At 41.3% G+C, this 22,184-nt stretch overlaps 1 protein-coding gene across 4 annotated transcripts; it reads left to right on the top strand.

Annotated features, from left to right (window-relative positions):
- Window positions 1–208: 208 nt before the first annotated feature.
- Window positions 209–21,973, top strand: LOC138084109 (keratin, type I cytoskeletal 10). 4 transcript variants are annotated; one of them, XM_068978221.1, is made up of 15 exons: window positions 209–784; window positions 1,577–1,659; window positions 2,153–2,309; window positions 2,395–2,556; window positions 2,648–2,773; window positions 3,082–3,299; window positions 3,652–3,948; window positions 14,478–14,784; window positions 15,251–15,333; window positions 16,145–16,301; window positions 17,499–17,660; window positions 17,842–17,967; window positions 20,675–20,892; window positions 21,499–21,554; window positions 21,831–21,973. In XM_068978221.1, exons 1-15 carry the CDS (start codon window positions 209–211, stop codon window positions 21,971–21,973), a joined length of 2,871 nt encoding a protein of 956 aa, XP_068834322.1. The 4 variants fall into 4 exon arrangements, with proteins under 4 accessions (XP_068834322.1, XP_068834324.1, XP_068834325.1 ...); XM_068978223.1 differs by lacking the exons at window positions 14,478–14,784; window positions 15,251–15,333; window positions 16,145–16,301; ... (3 more) ...; window positions 21,499–21,554; window positions 21,831–21,973 and adding an exon at window positions 4,442–4,788 and having other exon boundaries at window positions 3,652–3,716; window positions 3,798–4,040; XM_068978224.1 differs by lacking the exons at window positions 14,478–14,784; window positions 15,251–15,333; window positions 16,145–16,301; ... (3 more) ...; window positions 21,499–21,554; window positions 21,831–21,973 and adding an exon at window positions 4,442–4,788 and having other exon boundaries at window positions 3,730–3,776.
- The last annotated feature ends 211 nt before the right edge of the window (window positions 21,974–22,184 follow it).

Below are 22,184 nucleotides of genomic sequence, written 5' to 3'. Positions count from 1 at the left end.
TTCTTAAGGCTAATTCAAAACCAAACATATTGGGGCTGGTGATTACTTAAGATAATTTATGCAATCATAAGCCGAAGATGCAAATTTGGCAAAAAGAAAATCAAGCAAGTAAGCAAAACTCTAACACACGTGGGACACACCCTCTCAGTATATAAAGGCCTGTCACTGTCCTTGGTACCAGGCACTCCCTGAGCTAAACAGCATCACCATGTCTGTTCGATACAGCTCAAGCAAGCAATACTCTTCCTCCCGCAGTGGATGTGGAGGAGGAGGAGGATCATCCCTCAGAATTTCAAGCAGCAAAGGCTCTCTTGGTGGAGGATTTAGCTCAGGGGGGTTCAGTGGTGGCTCTTTTAGCCGTGGGAGCTCTGCTGGAGGCTGCTTGGGGGGCTCATCAATTGTCTATGGAGGAGGATTAGGAGGTGGCTTTGGTGGGGGCTATGGAAGTAACTTCGGTGGGAGCTATGGAGGAGGCAGCTTTGGAGGGGGCTATGGAGGAGGTGGCTTCGGAGGGGGCAGCTTTGGAGGGGGCAGCTTTGGAGGTGGTTTGGGTGGTGGATTTGGAGGAGATGGTGGCCTTATCTCTGGAAATGAAAAAATAACCATGCAGAATCTGAATGATCGCCTGGCTTCCTACTTGGACAAAGTTCGGGCTCTGGAAGAATCAAACTATGAGCTAGAAGTCAAAATCAAGGAGTGGTATGAAAAGCATGGCAATTCAAGCCAGCGAGAGCCTCGTGATTACAGCAAATACTACCAAACCATTGATGATCTTAAAAATCAGGTAAGGGGCATTTTTTAAATGCAACTTTTTAAGTCTCTTTTTGTGCATGTAATTCTGATAGATAATTTTTTAATCAACTACAATGTTCACTGTGTTTGACTACATTACTTTCTTGCTTCCCTGAGCAATCCAGTCTCTTCAAAGGTAAACAGCTGTGAGGGTACAGTCATTGCAATCTTCATCCAACATGTGTATTGTGTATCTTGTAGGATGAGGGGATTACTAAGAATTTTTAATGTTTTAATGAGTGTAAGAGTCCACAGTTAAAATACATTAGAAAATGTACAAACACAGGGACTGAATTATTCAATGAATCAGAAAATATTATTCAAATTGATAACAACAACAAATACTCACTACTGACACTGTAAGAAACATGAATTTTCCAGTATGAAAATGGAGTATTGCTTGCCTTGAGGGAATTTTTGAATTGCATTGTGTGCGGTTTATATTCACTTAGAATATATATTTAAAACAAGTTAAACCAAATACAAGTATGAGTCAGTCAAAAGTTAGCTAAAATACATGGAAATTACACAGGTATAAGAGCAGGACATGAATGCAGCTATATAACTCCAGTTAGTTTTCAGAAAGGGAGGATATAGAAATAGAAAAGTATGGAAACTTCAAGAGAACAAACGACTCAATCTTAAGTATATAGGTAAGACTTCAATGTCAGATTTAAAATAAAAAATTTCCCAAGACTTAGTAATAGAACACCACAGAAATGTAGTTCATCTCTGCCACTATAAAAGCTGTGTCTGTGTCTGATTTCTTTGTCTCTCCCTCCAGATCCTCAACCTGACAACAGACAATGCCAATATCCTGATTCAGGTTGATAATGCCAGGCTGGCAGCCGATGACTTCAGGATGAAGTAAGCTAAGCAAATGCGGTACAATACTGTCACAATAAATACATGAGATGTTTTTAACAATGTATGCCCACAAGAGCATTTACATTTTCCTGAATTCATTCAAATTTAAACAATACTGGAGCTGTCAAGAGAAATTTTCAACCTCAGTATTACCTTTTCAGTTGAGTTCAGTCGCTCAGTCGTGTCCGACTCTTTGCGACCCCATGAATTGCAGCACGTCAGGCCTCCCTGTCCATCACCAACTCCCGGAGTTCACTCAGATTCATGTCCATCGAGTCAGTGATGCCTTTTAGGCAATATTATAAGAAGATGCGCTTTAAAGTAAATGCTAAGTTTCTTCGCATTAAACCACTAATATCCCTGTGTTAATCAGAGTATGATAAATGTTGCCAAGATATAAAGTCAACTCTTTACTTGGTTTCTAAACAGTCCCCACCCAGGAATATCTCCCTGATATAAGTTATACCCAGTATTTGTATCATGCTTGTTTCAGGTATGAGAATGAGGTAACCCTGCGCCAGAGCGTGGAGGCCGACATCAATGGCCTGCGCAGGGTGCTGGATGAGCTGACCTTGACCAAGACTGACCTGGAGATGCAGATCGAGAGCTTGACCGAGGAGCTGGCCTACCTGAAGAAGAACCACGAAGAGGTGACATAAATAGTTATACTTCCCCCAGCCAAAAAGGGACTCAGGGTCATGAAGCAGTCATTAAATATTTCTGTTCCTCAAACAGGAAATGAGAGACCTTCAAAATGTATCCACTGGTGATGTGAATGTGGAAATGAATGCTGCCCCAGGTGTTGATCTCACTGAACTTCTGAATAACATGAGAAGCCAATATGAACAACTTGCCGAGAAAAATCGCAGAGACGCCGAAGCCTGGTTCAATGAAAAGGTAGTTCATCTTCTTTTGCAGCAAAGTCAATGGTGGTTTTCTTGTTAGTTCAGATTTTTTCTCATCAGGTCCCCTGTTTTTAATATTCTAGAGCAAGGAACTCACTACGGAAATCAACAGTAACCTTGAACAAGTATCGAGCCATAAATCTGAGATTACTGAGTTGAGACGCACTATTCAAGGCCTGGAGATTGAGCTACAGTCCCAACTAGCCCTAGTAAGTAAATAATTCTCTCGAGAAATAACATCACTTTATCATGCGTTTCATCTTCACATAAGAATAGGCAACATAAAAGAAAATGCAGAGTCGAGGGTAAAAAAGTAGAAGTAAAATTGAAGCTTTTTGTTAATGGGAGAAAAGTATTATTGGCATTGATCGAAAAATGCTGAAATTGAAATATTATTAAACACAAAACACAAATCTGTTCGTTATCTTTATTCTTCTCATGAAATTATTAAACAAGCCTCACTGTACTTAAGTCAACAATGAAGTAGTTAAGTTACAATATATTCCTTCCTCTGCAGAAACAATCCCTGGAAGCCTCCTTGGCAGAGACAGAAGGTCGCTATTGTGTGCAGCTCTCTCAGATTCAGTCCCAGATCTCCGCTCTGGAAGAACAACTGCAACAGATTCGAGCGGAGACCGAGTGCCAGAATGCCGAGTACCAACAACTCCTGGATATTAAGATACGACTGGAGAATGAAATTCAAACCTACCGCAGCCTGCTAGAAGGAGAAGGAAGGTAAATTACAGAAAATGTTTAAATCATCCCAGTTGCTTTTATTGTGTTCCAAGCCGCAAGGCTTTTCCCAAAACTCAAGGATGTGTCAGAGGATAGGAGAAAGTGGAAAGAGAGGAGGCAAAGTACACAAGAAGGCGTATGCAACCAGTCTCAGTGTCCCAACGAATTTGACCCAAGAAAGATTCTTAGGCTTGGGTGCATATATAACTGCTTTAAAAGAACGAGTTCATAATCGGCAGGGGTGATTTTCCTCAAAACATGTTTTGCCCAGGTTATAAAGTAACAATAACCTGGAAATAGACTCACAGCTTCCAACGTTAGAGCTAACGGAAATTAACATTTACTCTCCAAGTTCCGGCGGCGGCTCCTACGGCGGCGGGCGTTCCGGCGGCTATGGCGGAAGTTCCGGCGGCGGCGGCGGCGGCTACAGCGGCGGAAGTTCCAGCGGCGGCTACGGCGGCGGAAGTTCCAGCGGCGGCTACGGCGGCGGAAGCTCCAGCGGCGGCTACGGCGGCGGAAGCTCCAGCGGCGGCTACGGCGGCGGAAGCTCCAGCGGTGGCGGCCACGGAGGTAGTTCCGGCGGCGGCTACGGCGGCGGAAGCTCCAGCGGTGGCGGCCACGGAGGTAGTTCCGGTGGCGGCTACGGCGGCGGAACTTCCAGCGGAGGCCACAAGTCCACCACTTCAGGGTCCGTTGGAGAGTCCTCATCTAAGGGACCAAGGTCAGCAGAAACTAGCTGGGGTAATCAGAATTAGTTTTAACTTTATGATGGGTTTTTTTGTTGCTGTTTTTTGGTTTTGCTTTTTTTAAGTTCTGTAACTTTTTTTTTTAGAATTATTTTAAAAATTAAAATCTTATAAAATCTTTATTTGCTTTTTCCAACCGACTATAGTTGTTGACTCCAGTCTTGAGGGGAAAACGGTATTGTCTAAAATGCTGTAGCTTTTGGTATTTTTAAAAGTAGCTGTAAAGAAGTTTTCCTTTTTTCACTTTTGTGGGTTTTTTTTTTTTTCATTTAGATATTTTGATATAGATATTTTGGGTAGTAAATATCTTTGATTTAGCTATTTTGCTCATTAATTAGTAAGGACCCAACAAATTGTATTCTAAATTCTGTTGTTTTTATTGTAATTAACTTACAGATACTAACAAAACCAGAGTGATCAAGACAATTATTGAGGAGTTGGCACCTGATGGTAGAGTCCTTTCATCTATGGTTGAATCGGAAACCAAGAAACACTACTATTAAGCCGCATTAAGAGGAAAGAGTCTCCCGTCACCCAGGCCATTATGCATAGATGCATGAAAAAAAATCTCCAAGAAAACACTTCAGTCTTAATGGCCTATGGAAATAGGTCCACTCCTTGATCATAAGGTGTCTAAACGGTGTTTTGTGGTTTCTGTATTTCTCCTTTTCACTTTACCGAAAAGTATTCTTTAATGGAAAAAAAGAAAAACTTTCTATTCTCATTTACTAGTGAATTTCAATAAACTTTCTTACTGATGCAAACTATCCAATTTGGTCAGAGTTGTCTTTATTTGAAGTAGACAATTTTTAACATTAAAGATTAGTAAAGTATCATTTGAAGATTGATTTATCCAGAAATTCTGAAGACAGGTTATCATTAGGATTTCTCTGAATCCGTTTTTTAATCTTATGGGTATGTTGGACCAATGTTAATAATCTCACTGAGGAAAAAGTCCATGAGTCACCAGTTACTCTTTCTTTAAGATACAAAAGTATGTTGATAGTTCCCAGTTCTCTGGCTTTGAATTAAGTCCTAGAAACTATGGAAAGTCTCATACCCCAAAGATTAAATTAATTGGAAATTTCACATTTTCTGATCACTTGCCTTCTCACATTTAGCTGTTCTTATTAATATTTTCTTCTCATTACTATGTTGCTTCTGCCCAATTGCTACACAGCCAAAGAGATAGCTTCCAACACTAACTAGCCCAGTAAAATCATATCACCCTGACAAAATTATTTGGTGTCTGTCAGACAAACAGGAGAAGCACTGTCAAGACATGGTAATACCAATTTAACCAAAAGGACACCTGTAAGTCTCTTTTACCAATTAGTACAGTGACCAGTACTAAAGACTTGGTTCTTACAAGGTCAATGCAATCACATCCTTCAGTCAGTAAGAACCCAACTGACATTACTCTGTGAGTATATGGGGTAGGTAAGGGTTGGATTTAGTCTGTGACCCTAAGACTACCTTGTGTTCCCTGGTGGGTTCCTAGGTTATCCTTGTCCACCAAATAGCCTTTCTTAGTATCCTTACTGATTTGAGTTCCAGTTCTCCCAAGGACCTGAAACTGGCCACTTGATTGAGACTTCTGCTGGGTAAACCCCACACTTTATCCCAAACTGATCGCTGAAGCTGTGTTTTACTGTGAATGGACTTTGTTATAGTGAAAACGCCATGACCTCCCTGGCACCAAACGTTACCACATACACTGCTTTAGTGCACATGACTTTCTATGTGTACTGGCCGCCCTTCTTGGGAGCCAGTCTGTTGAAGTCCCAAGATGCTGCCTTGAAATGCCCTGAAACAGGGATGGGTAAGGATTCTTTGAGAGGAGAAGGCAGCAACAGAGGATGACAGTTGTATGGCATCATTGACTCAATGGACATGAATTCGAGCAAACTCCAGGAGATAGTGAAGGAGCGGGAAGACTGGTGTGCTGTAGTCCATGGGGTCGCAAAGAGTTGGACATGACTTTTCAACTGAACAACAACTGTGTATATACTATTATTCAAAAAAACTCTGTTATTATTATCTAGCAAAATTAACCAAGTCCCTGGGACCTAGATTATTGTTCTTAACCTGAGTTGGCCATTCTCATTATTCTGAATAAGGGTTTTCATATTCAATAACATGGATTTGAGACAAATACAAATACATTATTATGAAATAGTTATGTGCTCCAAGCCAGGATCTCAGCTGGTCAGTTATTTATCTGGCTGGGTGGTGACCCAAACCTTCATTCCTTAAAAGTCTGAGTCATGGTGGTCCTGTCTTCTTATTTTTTCCATCTTCTAATATCTCTTTAAAGCATTTATATTTAATTTTCTTTATAAAGTAACTAGCTTATCTCTGATGGAAAACTACTTTCTTGATGGGTGTTGACTAATCTGATTGTGGTAATTATTTCTCGACACATGTATTAATACATCAAGTCATTACACTGGACACCTTAAACTTATACAGTACTGTATATGATATCCCAGTAAAACAAACAGACAAAAAACTACTTTCTTGACTGAACTCCAAAACTATAGTTTCATAAAGAATGTATCTAAACAAACAATTTTATTTTAACAAGGACATTTGTTTTTATAGTTTAAAAAGTTATTGTTAGCTGTGCAGATCACTATTTTTACTACAAAGATTTATCATGTAGCTATTAATCAAAAATCCTGTACACATTCTTACAGATTCTAAAGTTGTTACAGAGTCCTGCTATTTAAGCAGGGAAGTGTCCACTGAGACTACCAGACCAATTTTGAGACTCATGTGGAATCACACTAAACAGCAAAAGCTTGTATCTCCAAAGATTCTGCTTTATGCTGCTAAAAGCCTTGGAACTTTGCACACTAACATTGATGTCCATAATGACTTGATATTTTGGGGGGGTCTTGGAGAATAACTTTGTTATGGCCAGCATAGGGAAGCAGCTTGAGTTAGTTTAATTAAATAAGGTTCATCCAGCATTTCCCATCTAGATTGCATCTTAAGAGTGGAAATTAGGGAAAGAGCTCATTTGTAGTTATAGGCATGCATTTCAAAGTCAGTGATTCCTGGACTTCATATTCTGGCACTGGCATTTACAAATCATGTAAATTTTGGACAAGTTACTTTAACCATCCTAAGTCTCAGTTTTCTTATCTATACAGTAGGGATAATAATTACCTCATATGAGATTATTGTTTCCCCATTTGGGGATAATATGAGTTAATAAAAATGTGTGCTTAGTCGCTCAGTCATGCCCAATTCTTTGCAACACCATGGACTGTAGCCCACCAGGATCCTCAGTCTATGGGGATTCTCCAGGCAAGAATAGTGGAGTAAGTTGCCATGTCCTCTAGGGGATCTTCCCAACCTGGGGATTGAACCTAGGTCTCCTGCATTGCAGGCTGATTCTTTACCATCTGAGTCACCAGGGAAGTTAATAAAGCCCTTAAAAAATGCCCACTGTACTGAAGAAAGAGTATTATGTTCATTTTCAAAGAAATATGCTTGTTGGCTAAATAACTGAGTTTCTCCAAAGATGGACAAGAGCATCACAATAAATTGTTAGAGTAGGTGATCACTAACATCATCTACCAAGAGGTAGAGAACCAGGTCAGGTTGCTGTCCTAGGGATGCAAAACTAAATTCCAGTGTCACAAAGGGTTATGATTAATCCAGTTCTGGGAATGTAAAGTCTGATAAAATATAGCAAGAAGTTTGTGAAAGTAAGTGGGAAGGACCAGATGATCACCCCAAAGATCTGAGATAGTTGACCACCCCTGAAAGCTACAGCTGTGGTCAGCCTAATCACAATGCAAACTATCCAGGCTGTGTCCTCGGATGACACAGGGAAACAAATGATCACAACATATATAAAATCTGTCTGGAAACTAGGTACGAAGGATTTTTTTTTTTTTTTGAAGGATACTTTTTGAGCCAGGTTGTCCCACAGAAAAAGACATGCCAAAAGAAGAAGGACTCTTTGAGTTGTCATCTTGCTCCTTAGTCTCTAGATAAAAACACAAACACTGAGACTTATCTGGTGGTCCAGTGGTTAAGAATCCTCCTGCCAGTGAAGAGGACTTGGGGTCATTCCCTGTTCTGGGAAGATCCCACATGTCGTAGAGCAGCAAAGCCTATGAACCACAACTACTGAAGTCCCCGTGCCTAGAGTTCATGTGCTGAAACAAGAGAAGACACTGCAGTAAGAATCCTTTGCCCACAGCAAAGAATAGCCCCCAACTGTCACAACTAGAGAAAGCCTAAGCAATGAACACCCAGTGCAGCCAAAAATAAAACTAACTATTTTTTTTAAACAACCCAGAAACACCATCCTCATGCTAACATTGAGTTAAAAGGTCTTTCCAGCCTAACATCAGTTTGGAAAAGAAGAAATTGTTGTGAACTGGCATAAACATTGGGTATTACCTCAGAGAACAATTTGGGTAGTGTTCTGAAAATAGTGTTGTCCAAGATTTTAGCAAAGAAAAAAAAATCACATACTTAAGCTTTCAATTAATCTTTCCTATACAGACTAAGTTATCTAAGAAGAAATGCTAGAAAAGTATAAAGAAATGGGTTCGAAGGTTAGCTGAACCATGACCAAGCTAAAGAGCCCTTTAGAAGAGGAATTCTCATTAAAAGTTTTGACCTACTACTATGTGTTGGAATGCAAACTGGTGCGGCCTCTATGGAGAACAGTATGGAGGTTCCTCAAAAAACTAAAAATGGAATTGCCATATGATCCAGCAACCCCACTCCTGGGCATATACCTAGACAAAACTATAATTCAAAAAGATACACGCACTCCTATGTTCACAGTGGTACTGTGGCACTATTCCACACACTGGAATAATACTCAATCATTAAAAATAATAAAATAATGCCATTTGCAACCACAAAGATGGACCTACAGATTATCAAACTAATAGAGTCAGAAAGAGAAAGACAAATACCGTATGATATCACTTATATGTGGGATCTAAAATATGACACAAAATGAACATACCTACAAAGCAAAAACAAACTTACAGATATAGAGAACAGACGTGTGATTGCCAAGGGGGAGAGGCAGTGCGGGTGGAGAACTGGCAGTTTGGGATTAGCAGACACAAACTAGTTTACATAGGATGGATAAGCAACGAGGCCATATTACGCAGCACAGGATATTCAATATCCTGTGATAAACCACAATGGCAAAGACTATGAAAATGATGTATATGTATAACTGAGTCACTTTGCTATACAGCAGAAATTGTACAACACTGTAAACCAACTTTGGCCACCTGATGTGAAGAACTGACTCATTTGAAAAGACCCTGATGCTGGGAAAGATTGAAGGCAAAAGGAGAAGGGGCCAACAGAAGATGAGGTGGTTGGATAGCATTACTGACTCCATGGACATAAGTTTGAGTAAGCTCCAGGAGTTGGTGATGGACAGGGAAGCCTGGCGTCCATGGGATCACAAAGAGTTGAACACAAGTGAGTGACTGAACTGAACTGAACCGAACTGTAAACCAACTATGTTTCAGTAAATTTATTTGTGTTGATCTATAGAGCCTCTGTAAGGTTTTGTGAAGTAAGAAATTTGAAGGGGAGACTAAAAGCAGAGGGCTTCCCTGGTGGTTAAGACTCCCCGCTTTCAATGCAGGGGTTGTAGGTTTTGAACTTGTAAGGCTTGATATAAACATAAGGGGATTTTGTCTTTATATTCATCATGCTCTAGACTTTGAAAACATAAATGTTGAGGTAGGTTCTTGCTGTTGTGCTGTGTGTGTGCTCAGTCGTGTCCAACTCTTTGCAGCCCCATGGACTATAGGTCACCAGGCTCCTCTGGCCATGGAATTTTCCAGGCAAGAATACTGGAGTGGGTTGCCATGCCCTCCTCCAGGGGGTATCTTCCCAACCCAGGGATCAGACCTGCATCTCTTGTGTCTCCTGCATTAGCAGGTGGATTCAGGGGTTTAATAATTTCCTGCCGAGGGCGTGTATGATCCAGGTTGAAGTCAGCCCCAAGAACATACATTTGCAGCTGAGCACTGCCCTCTGGTGGAAATAGAAAGGTAGGGGCAGGGGCAGTAAATGACGTGGGCGCACCAGAGGTGATGCCGAGGAGCCACTTCTTTAAATTTATGCATTACTGGAGCCTATTATGCAGAGTGAAGTAAGCCAGAAAGAAAAACACCGATACAGTATACTAATGCATATATATGGAATTTAGAAAGATGGTAACGATAACCCTGTATGCGAGACAGCAAAAGAGACACAGACGTATAGAAGTCTTTTGGACTCTGGGAGAGGGCGAGGGTGGGAAGACGGGAGAATGGCATTGAAACGTGTATAATATCATATATGAAACGAATCACCAGTCCAGGTTCTATGCACGATACTGGATGCTTGGGGCTGGTGCACTGAGACGACCCAGAGGGATGGTACGGGGAGGGAGGAGGGAGGGGGGTTCAGGATGGGGAACACGTGCATACCTGTGGCGGATTCATGTTGATGTATGGCAAAACCAATACAATATTGTAAAGTAATTAACCTCCAACTAAAATAAATAAATTTATATTTTAAAAAATAAATAAAACTGTTGTAAAGCAAAAATAAATAAATTTATGCATTAACAACAACAACAACAAAATCTTCCTCTTTTTTTTTTGTCACACATGTTCCTTTGGAAATATTTTCTTTACATATACAGAATGTGGACCTGTTATGCCAAAGTGAAAGTCGCTCAGTGGTGTCTGACTCTTTGCGACCCCGTGGACTATACAATCCATGGAATTCTCCAGGCCAGAATAATGGAGTGGGTAGCCTTTCCCTTCTGTAGGGGATCTTCCCAACCCAGGGACTGAATCCAGGTCTCCCGCATTGCAGGCAGATTCTTTACCAACTGAGCTATCAGGAAAGCCCGTTACACCAATTATTTGTCTAATTATTATTACTTACAGTTCTCTGGGGGCTCAGATGGTAAAGAATCCGCCTGCAATGTGAGAAACCCGTGTTTGATCCCTGGGTCAGGAAGATCCCCTGGAGAAGGGAATGACTACCCACTCCAGTACTCTAGAGAAGTCCATGGACAGAGGAGCCTGGTAAGCTACAGTTCATGAGGTTGCAAAGAGTTGGACACGACTGAGAGACATGAATTCAAATTCAGTGATCACGCAAGCAATGAAGAGAGTCACAATTCTTTATATATTTTAATATCCTAATTCTTTGTTATTTCAATCATTCAATAACTTAAAAGATAATTTCACAACCCATATAGCATTTTAAGATTATTGATGGCAACATATAAAGCAGATATTCAGTAGAGTTATTACTTATATCTGAAATATGCTCACGAGACTCTCAAGGTCACCTAAAAATATGCACATCTTCACTTGGCAGGGAGCTGGTGACACTGAGCAAATTGTTTAACACTTCTGGGCCTCACTTGCCTCATCTGTCAAATTAAAAGGCTGAAATTAGTGATGTCTTTAGGCCCTCTGCAGCTCTAAAAAGATCCCACAACTTTGCCCAGAAAATGCATTTAAAGGCCATGTTGATGCCAGCTTCGGTACCAGCTAACTAGGTTTCAGACTGCTTGTGCCAACAGAGTTCCAGGAGACACCCTGACTGTCTTGGTGGCAAAGCTACTTCATTCCTCTCTCTGCCACAGAACTGGACCGAGTCAAGCCCAACCAAGGCCCTCCTGCTGTCCTCTCTTCTTCCTTCACCCCACTCTCCCACCAAAGCCTCAAGAGGAGGCTTCTCAGGTCATTTCTTGCCCACCTCTGCTTCCGTCTCAGCTTGACCTCCCCAGACTGTCCACACCAGCATATAACACAACCACAACAATAAAGCTGTCCTTCGTTGACAGCTTTTCATTTACCGGGCGTTGTACTGACCCAAGTCTCCTTTAGCATATGAACAAAAAGGGATGGAAAATCTTTTTATCCACATTTTGACAACTCCCTAAACCTTTTCTGCAGGTTTCCTTGCAGAAGGGTTCAACTGAAAAGATTTTTTATAATATTACACTTAATGTGTCTTTCTCCCGAATTCGCCCAGGAACTTTTTCTATTGGAAACTGATCATTCATTTCCTCTCTCTACCTCCCAACCCTCTCCTTTCTCTCTCCTCTCCTCCACTTCCCTTCCACCTTTCTCCTCATCCCCTTCCAACTCCACTTCCACGTATCTAACATATGGACTTCAAGGCAGAATCCGTATTCTCTATATACCCAATGCCACATCCAGCTTCCTGTCATTTCATTCTTCAGCTAAAATTCTTCTTTTGAGGCTGATGCTATCCAATTACCCCCCACCACACCCTGCCACATCCAAGGACATCGGCACCTGGTTCACAGTCCACTTCTCTTCATCTCCTACCATCAGAGGAGACTTCCTGGCTATATAGATGGCTTATCTAACACTCCAGTCAAATTCCTACTCCAAGACTTCAGCGTCAGTCCATTTCTAACCTCTTATTCCAGCGATTGTTGGGACCAGGCCCCATGGCTATTCACTAAACTTTATCAAGATCTGGGGTTATATCTCAATTAGAATTCTAAACTCTGGCTTCCACTGTCCAACTTTAACCCACCATCCTTCATCTCTGTCAATCTCCTGCCCATTCCACCTGCTGTATATCCTCAAAAAAGTGCCCAATGACTCAATCTTTGTCTTTGCTCAGTGTATCTCTTCCTCTAGTCTTACTTTCTTCTTTACATTTGGTCAATCACAGGTTCCCCAGGTGGCTGAGTAGTAAAGAATATACCTGCCAATGCAGGAGATGCAGGAGATGGGGGTTTGATCCCCGAGCCAGGAAGATTCCCCTGGAGGAAGAAATGGCAACCCACTCCACTATTCTTACCCGGAAAATCCCAAGAACAGAGGAGCCTGGTAGGTTACAGTCCATGGGGTCATAAAAGAGTTGGGACACAACTGAGCAGCACAAACTGTGGTCAGTCACCTCAACTGTTTTCTCAAGAACACCAGAAACTTCTTTGCTATTTTTTCCTTCTTCTGAGCCTGTCTTCAAACCCCAAATGCACATCAGCCAATCATCTCTCCTCCTACACGAAGATAACTTCCAAACATGCATTTAAATGTCATTACAAATGAGAGCTGGTCCTTCATTTCTTCCTGACAATCCTTTCGCTTGTTGCTAGTCAGGCATTTTCCCCCATTCCAAGTACTTATTCTAAACATTCACACTTCCTATCTTCATATGAGACACTCCACCAACCCCTAAAACTCAGCTGGACCAAAGCTAACCCCAGTATCTGCCTCCTCCTGTGTTTTCTATCTCAGTCAGTATTACAGGATTCCCAGCATCTGAAAGCAATTACCTAAGAGCCATCCCTAATTCTTATTCCTTATTCTCCAAATTCAATCAATGACCATATCCTTTCAACTTCTTTCCATCCGACTACCCTCATCGTTTCCACCTGAACCATTGTCCTAGCCTTGTAACTGGCCTTATTTTTCATTTCAACCTGATTATGTTGCCCCCTGCTTTTACTTATGATTCATCCCAAAGTCTTTAATACAGACAGCTAAACATGATCCAGCCCCTATCTGGTCCTGACCATACATTTCTCAAAGATTGTAACTATGCATTTTTCATCTTTGCATTTATTTAGCATCACGTCTTTATTTTTACACTTCGTATTGACTAACAAATGTAGTAGTTATTAAATAAAGGAATCAGTCAATATTTCAGTTATTGTTCAAAGTAACAAATAGATGTAATAATCACAGTAAGACAAGAGAAGTTAGTAGGATCATATATTTTTTAAAACAACACAATGTTTCTTGCTGTGGTGGGATAAAATATGTGTTTCTGTAGCTAATGGTTCTTTATATCAATATATCTCTCTGGTAATTAAGACCCTACTGTAGCTGATGGTACCCTATCACAAGCTTAACTTTTAAAACTTTATAATAACCTGTGTCAAAGAATAATGGTATATTCTTAGGGTCTAGATGAAAGTAAAGGATTACTCACCCAAAATTATAAGTTAAAATAATGAACTTAATATAGAATGAACCCTATTATATGTAAGATAACAAATATCCTGAAGCAACAACCCAGGATGGTAGACATTAATTTAGCCCCCCAAATCACCCAATTATACATAATTTCATGCTAATTTGAATGATGCCTTTTTTTCCTTTTGGCATGTATAACTCAAATAGAGACACCCCCCACTGTGTATAAAAGCCCAAAGAAGCCATCAGCACACACTATTCTGTTCTCCTCTGAAGTTACGGCTATCCAGAGACAAGGTGACCATTTCTCATACTGCCATGTCTCTCCGATTTTCTAGTGGGTCCAGGCTTATTTGCCTACGGTCTGGAACTGAATCTCTCAGACCATCCAGTGGAGGCACAGGCTTTGCAGGTAGCAATGCTTGTGGTAACTCTGGTGCTGAACGTGGATTTTCCTATGCTTTGGGAGGCGGCTTAGGCAGTCTTCCTGGCGGGGACCATGCTGGTGGTATCCCGGGAAGTGGTACCTGTGCTGGCTTTGCTGGAAGTGAAGGGGGACTCTTCTCTGGGAATGAGAAGGTGACCATGCAGAATCTTAATGACCGCTTGGCATCCTACCTGGATAACGTGCGAGCTCTGGAGGAGGCAAATGCTGAACTAGAGAGAAAAATCAAGAGTTGGTATGAAAAACATGGTCCTGGATCTTGCCATGGACTTGATCATGACTACGGCAGGTATCACTTAACAATCGAAGATCTTAAGAATAAGGTGAGAATTCACAAATTTGGAACTCCTCAAAGTATTTAAAACTAAGAATGATCTAGCAAAAGACAGAAGTAGAACAGGAAATGCTTCAAACTGTTATGTATCACTTATATCATATTTATTATCTATTTTGAAACATTATTCTTCCTACTAGCTAAAAACAGGCACTTTGATTCATGAATGTCTATGCAACTTAAATGTTACTAGTTCCATTATTGCTTATTTTGAGATATATTCATTGATAAAGAAGTATTACAGTCTAAAAGTTATATGGAAAGAAGTAAAACCATATTTGCAATTTTTAAAAATAAAATTTTAAAACTTTTTGGTTATTACATAAGGAAGTGAGATTTTTTAATACCAAGGTTGATGGTGCAATGTTTTTTGTTTGTGTGCTTGTTTGTTTCCTGAAATAATAGGTTGTTAGAGCAGACTTACCGGTTGTGTTCTCCCTCCTGATTTCTTCCAGATCATCTCTTCCACTACGGCAAACGCTAATGTCATTCTGCAGATTGATAACGCCAGACTGGCTGCTGACGATTTCCGGCTAAAGTAGGATATAGAAAATAATCACACCTAGAACATGGTTCTAGTCCACTTAATGTGTTATATAAAATTTCAATTTCACCCCAAGTAGAATAAGCTATGGGCTTCCCAAGGGGCGCTAGTGGTAAAGAACCCGCCCGCCAGCGCAGAAGACATGAGAGACACAGGTCTGATCCCGACTTGAGAAGGGCATGACAACTCACTCTAGTGTTCTTGCCTGGAAAACCCCATTCGACAGAGGAGACTGGTGGGCTAAAGTCCATAGAGTTGCATAAAGTCGGACATAACTGAAGTGACTTAGCACACACGCACAGAACAAGCTATAACCTAAGAGATTAAAGGAAGTAACATGTGACAACGCTACAACAAAATGCAATACAAAGCATGTTTTAAGATTACAATCAGCTAGACTCACAGTTTTACATATTTATGACATTCTTGAGCCAAAATATCACTGTATTTCTAGGCCTGCCTAAAAGAGTGCCAAGTACAAAGTAAATGTAAATATTTGTTTTAATTGACCAATTTACAATTTTTACTTTTAACTTCAATAAAATCCTGAAAAGCTCTATTTCTACTTAATTGGGATATGCTATTGGAGTTTGCATGACCAGATATTCATGCTGATTATTCTGTACAGAACTGTGTGAGAGGACTGGAGGAGGACTTTCTTTTTATGCATTTATAATATTTAGAGACCTGATTTCATTTCTAACTTTCACTTAAAAGCAGTTGAGCAGTTGAGTAAAGCAGGTTTTACTTTTTGGTCTCTTGAGCTAGTCTACTTGGTGCTGAGATTCACTGAATGTTTCCCAAGGTACGAAAATGAGCTCGCCCTTCACCAAAACACAGAAGCTGACATCAATGGGTTACGGCGAGTTCTGGATGAACTGACGCTCTGCAGGACTGACCAGGAACTGCAGTATGAATCCCTGAGTGAAGAGATGACCTATCTCAAGAAGAACCATGAAGAGGTAGGGGAAGATTTAGCTCTAGTTATTTTAAATACTTGGGGGTGAAGACTAAATTACAATAGTAATTCATGCTCCTTATAATAATTCAAACAGTGCCAAGGCATATAAAACAAAGAATTCCATGTCTCCCGCTCTGCCCTTCTAATCTCCTCCCCCAAGGTAATACATGATTAACACGTTGATCTGTATCCTTCAGTTTTCTGCCTGTCACAGCCTAACCTTAGGAAATTAATACATTACTTTTCTCTACCACGTTCAAATCCAGGAATGTTCAAATCCCAGTCCTTTCAGGTACTAAGTATTTGGGGCAAATAGTTTAACCTCCCTGTGCCTCCATTTCCCAATCTAAACTAAGTCTGGCAATAGTACCTACTGGTTAGAGATGTTAATACCCCTTAAACTGCTTTAGAACAATGTCTGGCATATAACAAGTGCTCAAGTGAGAGCTATTGTCCTTAAGGTGAGAGTTCCAAGAGGGCAGGGATTTTTATCTGTTTTTCCACTGCTCTAGTCCCATCAACAAGCACTCTCACTGACATTTAATCGAGAATTATATGCTTGATGCAAACCACTATACATAACATAAACAACAAGATCCTACTGTACCACACAGGAAACTATATTCAATATCTTTTTTTTTTTTTTTTTTTGCTGCACCTCATGGTATGTGAGCTCTTAATTTTCCAACCAGGGGAATCCAACTCATGCCTTCTGCAATGGAAGCTGGGTCCTAACCACTGGACCGCCAGGGAATTCCCTACATTCAATATCTTGTATAACATTATCTATAATGGAAAAGAATCTGAAAATGAATAGATATACATATAAACGGATCGTTTTGCTGTACAGTTGAAACTAAAACAACATTGTAAATCAAGTATAATAAAATATGTTTTTAAAAAAATAAAGGGAAAAAGAATTTAAGAACTCTCTGATCTTTGTACCCACGTCTCATTTAAAAAGATAAAACACCTCTCTGGATGTGGTGCTGTTGGTTGTGGCTGTCTTAACAAATAACGAAGTAAATAGATGATTGGCATGACTACTGATCGAATAAGTCAACTTAAAAAAAAAAATCATTCGTGCCTTAACTTGGACAACTCGAATTTAAGTCACAAACTGAGACCACCTAAAAAAGGAACAAGAGCGTAGGTGAGCACACACCGGCTTCAGGCCACAGTCAACGTCTCCCCGCAGGAAATGAAGGCTCTGCAGTGCGCCGCGGGAGGCAACGTGAACGTGGAGATGAACGCCGCGCCCGGCGTGGACCTCACGCTTCTGCTGAACAACATGCGGGCCGAGTACGAAGACCTGGCCGAGCAGAACCGCAGGGACGCCGAGGCCTGGTTCAACGAAAAGGTGAGGGATGCCCAGCCCAGCCCAGCCGGTACCCACCCCCGCCACACCGTACCCCCACACCCGTCACCCTGCATGCTTCCACCCCACCCCCTCATCCCCTCACCCCCCGCACCCCGGCCACGCACCCACCCACCCCCTGGCAAGCTCAGACCCGCTAACTCCCCGGCGCCCGGCCTTGCAGAGCGCCGGCCTGCAGCAGCAGATCTCTGAGGACGCGGGCGCGGCCTCCTCCGCCCAGGGCGAGCTCACGGAAATGAAGCGCACGGTGCAGACCCTGGACATAGAGCTGCAGTCCCTCCTGGCGACGGTAGGTGAGAGCGCAGGTCAGCGACGCTAAAAAGTCTCGCTGAAATTCTTCCCAGTCCCCCGGTTACAACTTCACCTCCGAATACGTAGTGGAGAGAGGAGGACAGACAGACCCCGAGTCCCTCAGAGAGACAGATGGCACCGCTTCCTCCCTGAGGTCTCTGAAGTTTCCTTCCCGCCCACGCTCAGCGCCCACTCCCCGAAATTGGTCCTTTCTTCAGCTGGATGCAGAGCAGACAGCAGCAGCGTTGATCCACCTGCCAATCAAGTGGCAAGCTTATGTCAGGCTGTCAGGCAAAGCAGAGCTGGGATCACCAGCATCTCCTAAAATTGCTGAAGTCCTGTTAAAGGCCACACTGTGCTTTCCACCATTTCACATAAGGACTGTTAGCCTCTTCAGCCTCAGGGCATCCAGGGGAGACCTCCCAACCTGACACATCCCAAAAGGCTTGGCATTCCGCCCTCTCTGGCACTTAATTGCCAATTATTTCAAATGTTTCCATGGACATAGCCCAGGAGGAAAACGGCTTCTCTTCTCCAGTGTCTGCTGGCAGCATTCAAAAGGCTTGGTTTTGAGAATTATGGCACATGTGGTGGTCTAAGGGTTCCTGTCCTCATCAGAGTTTCCATGCCCCCTGAGGACACCAGCTTGACACAAAGAGCCACTTTTATACACATGAGAACAGTAAGCAGAGAAGGAAAAGATACTCAAAACACAGGAGGACTGATTTGATGTAGACACCCTAAAAAAGGCCAGAGCTTTCTTACTGTATCGTATTTAGATTAGAAACTTTACCACTCACTAACCCCATCTGAACAAGTGTGCCCCTCTCCTCCTTCACCTTCATCACCACTGCTGGCTGGTACCCAAGACCCTCCTCCCTTCCATTTTGGGCCCCTGGAACCCTCCTCTCTTCCCCATTCCCTTCTTTCCTACAACTAGAACCTGAGGACCTATCCTGCTGCCACGCTCCCGAACACAGATCCTCCTTCTCGTTTTGGAGCTGCGCTGAAGGAAATAAATTCCTAAGTTCCCAGAGCAGAATTTTAAGCACTGTCACAGAGAAGTGATGATATTAGAAAGTAGCTAGATTCCGTGCAGCCAGTAGTCCTGTAGTTTGGGCTCATGAAATAATCCACAAAAAAGCCCATCTTAACTTCCAGCATATCCAAATAATAGAATAAGGGTAGCATGGAACCTAGCTTCCATTCCTGAGATTCTTTTGTGGTCAGATGACTTCTGTAGTTTGGAACACAAACTGTGAACACGCTGGGAGTTGTCTAAATATAATATCTCAATGTTTCACCTGCTTCCTGTAATGTACAAACTTCTAAGTTCATCCTGACCTGTCTCCTCATTTACAAAGCCAACCTTTACAGTAGCTTATGGTCTGGTCTGATTTAGGACAGTGTTAACAATCTTGACTAGGAGTATCATATGAGAACACTTTATCAGGGAAATTCAAGTTTTGAACACCTGAGCATGCACCTCCCTGATATCTGCCACTTGTCGCCTCAGCGTCTTATTACCATCCTGTTCACCTTCCACTTCTTTTCCCTGGAGAGCCCAGCCCCACCCATGTGATGTACTGGTCAGACTGTTTATCAAAGGCAGTGCTTCTTAGCTCCCTGAGACTCCTGTTTAATAATGAATCTTTTAGAACTCCCTCTTTATAATCCTAAAAATGGATAATATATTTAGCAATACACAAAAGATTTTTAAAACCAGTGCAATGCCATAACAGCAATCAAGAGGAAAAATAGAAGTTTTAAAATAATATATATTTAATATGTAAACACTTGGGCCCAACTACCCTGTAATGAAACAGACTGAGGCTTACACCTCCTTTTCATGGATAAGTTTCATTTTAAACAACATCAGATTGGGAGTTGGTCCACACAAAAATACAGAGAAAATGAAAGAGTGGAAGGAGGAGTGCACACTGAGGTAATAACTAGTATCAAGAGATGTAATAACCACCCGGATGTGATACGATAATAGAAAGAGGAAAATTATATTAATTAAAGTAGAGATTACATGACAAGACAAATTACACACTATGTAAGTGGAAATGAGGAGGTATAATATTCACAAGAGTAGAGTTGAAATAATGACCTGTCCTGGGTTATGAAATATATCTCTTGTCTTGAAATCCCACCCATGTGAGGGCATTTGCACAATCTCAAGTGCTTATTAAAAGGCCTTTGACTGATGACAGAAAATCAAGGATGAATTAGAAAAAGAAACAGCAGCACAAAAAGCATTGGAACAGCGGTGGGGTAGATCTTTGGAGACAGTAGCAGAATAAGATTGAAAAACAACAGGCAACTCAATACGATCTCAAAATAAAATTCAAAGATTTCAAAATAAGATTGATTTCTTATTATGGTACCCCCCAAACATGTTTTCATATAAAGATTGATTGTTATATGAAATAATACCTAAATATGTGAATGTCTGCTGGAATAATCATAAATCCGTGGGTCAGGTATCTCATGCCAGGACATCCATCGGGCCTGGTCCCCCCCACCCAGTAAACGCCAGTCACTTCCCCTTTCTCTCCACCTCCTGTTTAACTGCGACAAGTGCCTCAGATTTCCAAAGCTCACCTAGGGAGCAGTACTGCCCTTGGCTGAGAAACACTAGCCCACGTGTCCTCCAAGTGGTCCTCCTTCATCCCTTGTTGTGACATCTTTTATGTCCTCAGAAACACTCCCTGGAGTGCTCCTTGATGGAGACGGAGGGCAACTACTGTGCACAGCTGGCCCAGATCCAGGCTCAGATCGGGGCCCTGGAGGAGCAGCTGCACCAGGTCAGGACCGAGACCGAGGGCCAGAAACTGGAATACGAACAGCTCCTGGACATCAAGGTCCACCTGGAAAAAGAAATCGAGACCTACTGCCGCCTGATAGATGGAGACAGAAAGTAAGTGATGCCATTAGAAAATTCAGTTTTACCATTTCAAGCCACAACCGTAGACAGTCATTCCCTTCCATGCCTCCGAGCCTCCCCTCTTCCTTCCCACTGCAGAAAAGCATGGCCATCTCTTGCCTCAACTGTCCCCTCTTCCATACTTTGTACATCACAGTCGCATCTTCGTCTGCCCTGGGTGATCCCAGGCCTCCCTGCAGAAGTCTCCATTTGTCATTCTTTTAATCCTGGTGGGTTTCAAGCTTTATCCACCTTTCAGTTCATACCTAACATCACTGCTGTCCTGAAATAAATGTACTCTTTACAACCCCCCAAGATCTATATGTAAAATGTATACTTTTTCCTTAAGTTTTAAATTCTTGGGTTTTAAACAAAAATCAAATGTAAACAAGATTGTTTTATATCCTCTCTTTAGATAACATTTAGTTATCTAAATGTTAGATTTAGATAACTAAAAATTTTAATATTTTCCTCTATAGAAAATGAAAATCTGTTTGGGGCCTACAAAGTTTACTTGCATTCATGTTCTTCCCATGACTCAGTGAATATTTATGAAGTGATGAACAAATATTACAGAATAAACTGGATTTTTTTTAACAGCTCATGCTCTAAATCAAAGGGCTTTGAATCAGGGAGCCCAGGAAATTCATCTAAAGGTAATAAAATCTAGTTTTCCTTCTATTTCAGCAAATATTTTTACATTAATGACAATCATACACTATGGCAACAGCCTGTCAATATTTGAGTAATTTTAACTAACGTGCTCTGAACTTAAAGTATTCTGTTGAGTGGATACAACTATCCCAAACAGTTATTATAAACCAATACTTAACTCCCTCAATAAAAATGGACATAATATATTACGACAGTGGAATTCTTTGTCATGTAATATTTTAAGTTGAATATGTGTATTGCATATGTTTTATTTCTAGATTTATCCAGAACCACGCTGGTAAAGACGGTGGTTGAAGAGATAGATCAGCGTGGTAAAGTTCTTTCATCAAGGGTTCAGTCCATTGAAGAAAAGACATCTAAAATGACCAATGGCAAGACAGAACAAAGAGTTCCTTTCTAGTTGTCACTTTTGAGAAAAGAATCACTTGGGGAAAGATCCTGCAACACTTCGTTATTCTAAATATCAAGAGATAGTAAAAACACTTTCTACCTTAAATATTAGTTACTCACCAATAAAAAAATAATCCTATTGTCCTAGTTACCTTTTATAGGAAGTTGGGTGTTTGTTTTCAAATAAATAAAAAAGTTGATGTGCACTTATGTCCATTCAC

Source organism: Capricornis sumatraensis, chromosome 8 (assembly GCF_032405125.1).
Source record: "Capricornis sumatraensis isolate serow.1 chromosome 8, serow.2, whole genome shotgun sequence".
NCBI classification, from domain to species: Eukaryota; Metazoa; Chordata; class Mammalia; order Artiodactyla; family Bovidae; genus Capricornis; species Capricornis sumatraensis.
This window is presented reverse-complemented; position numbering and strand designations above follow the sequence as displayed.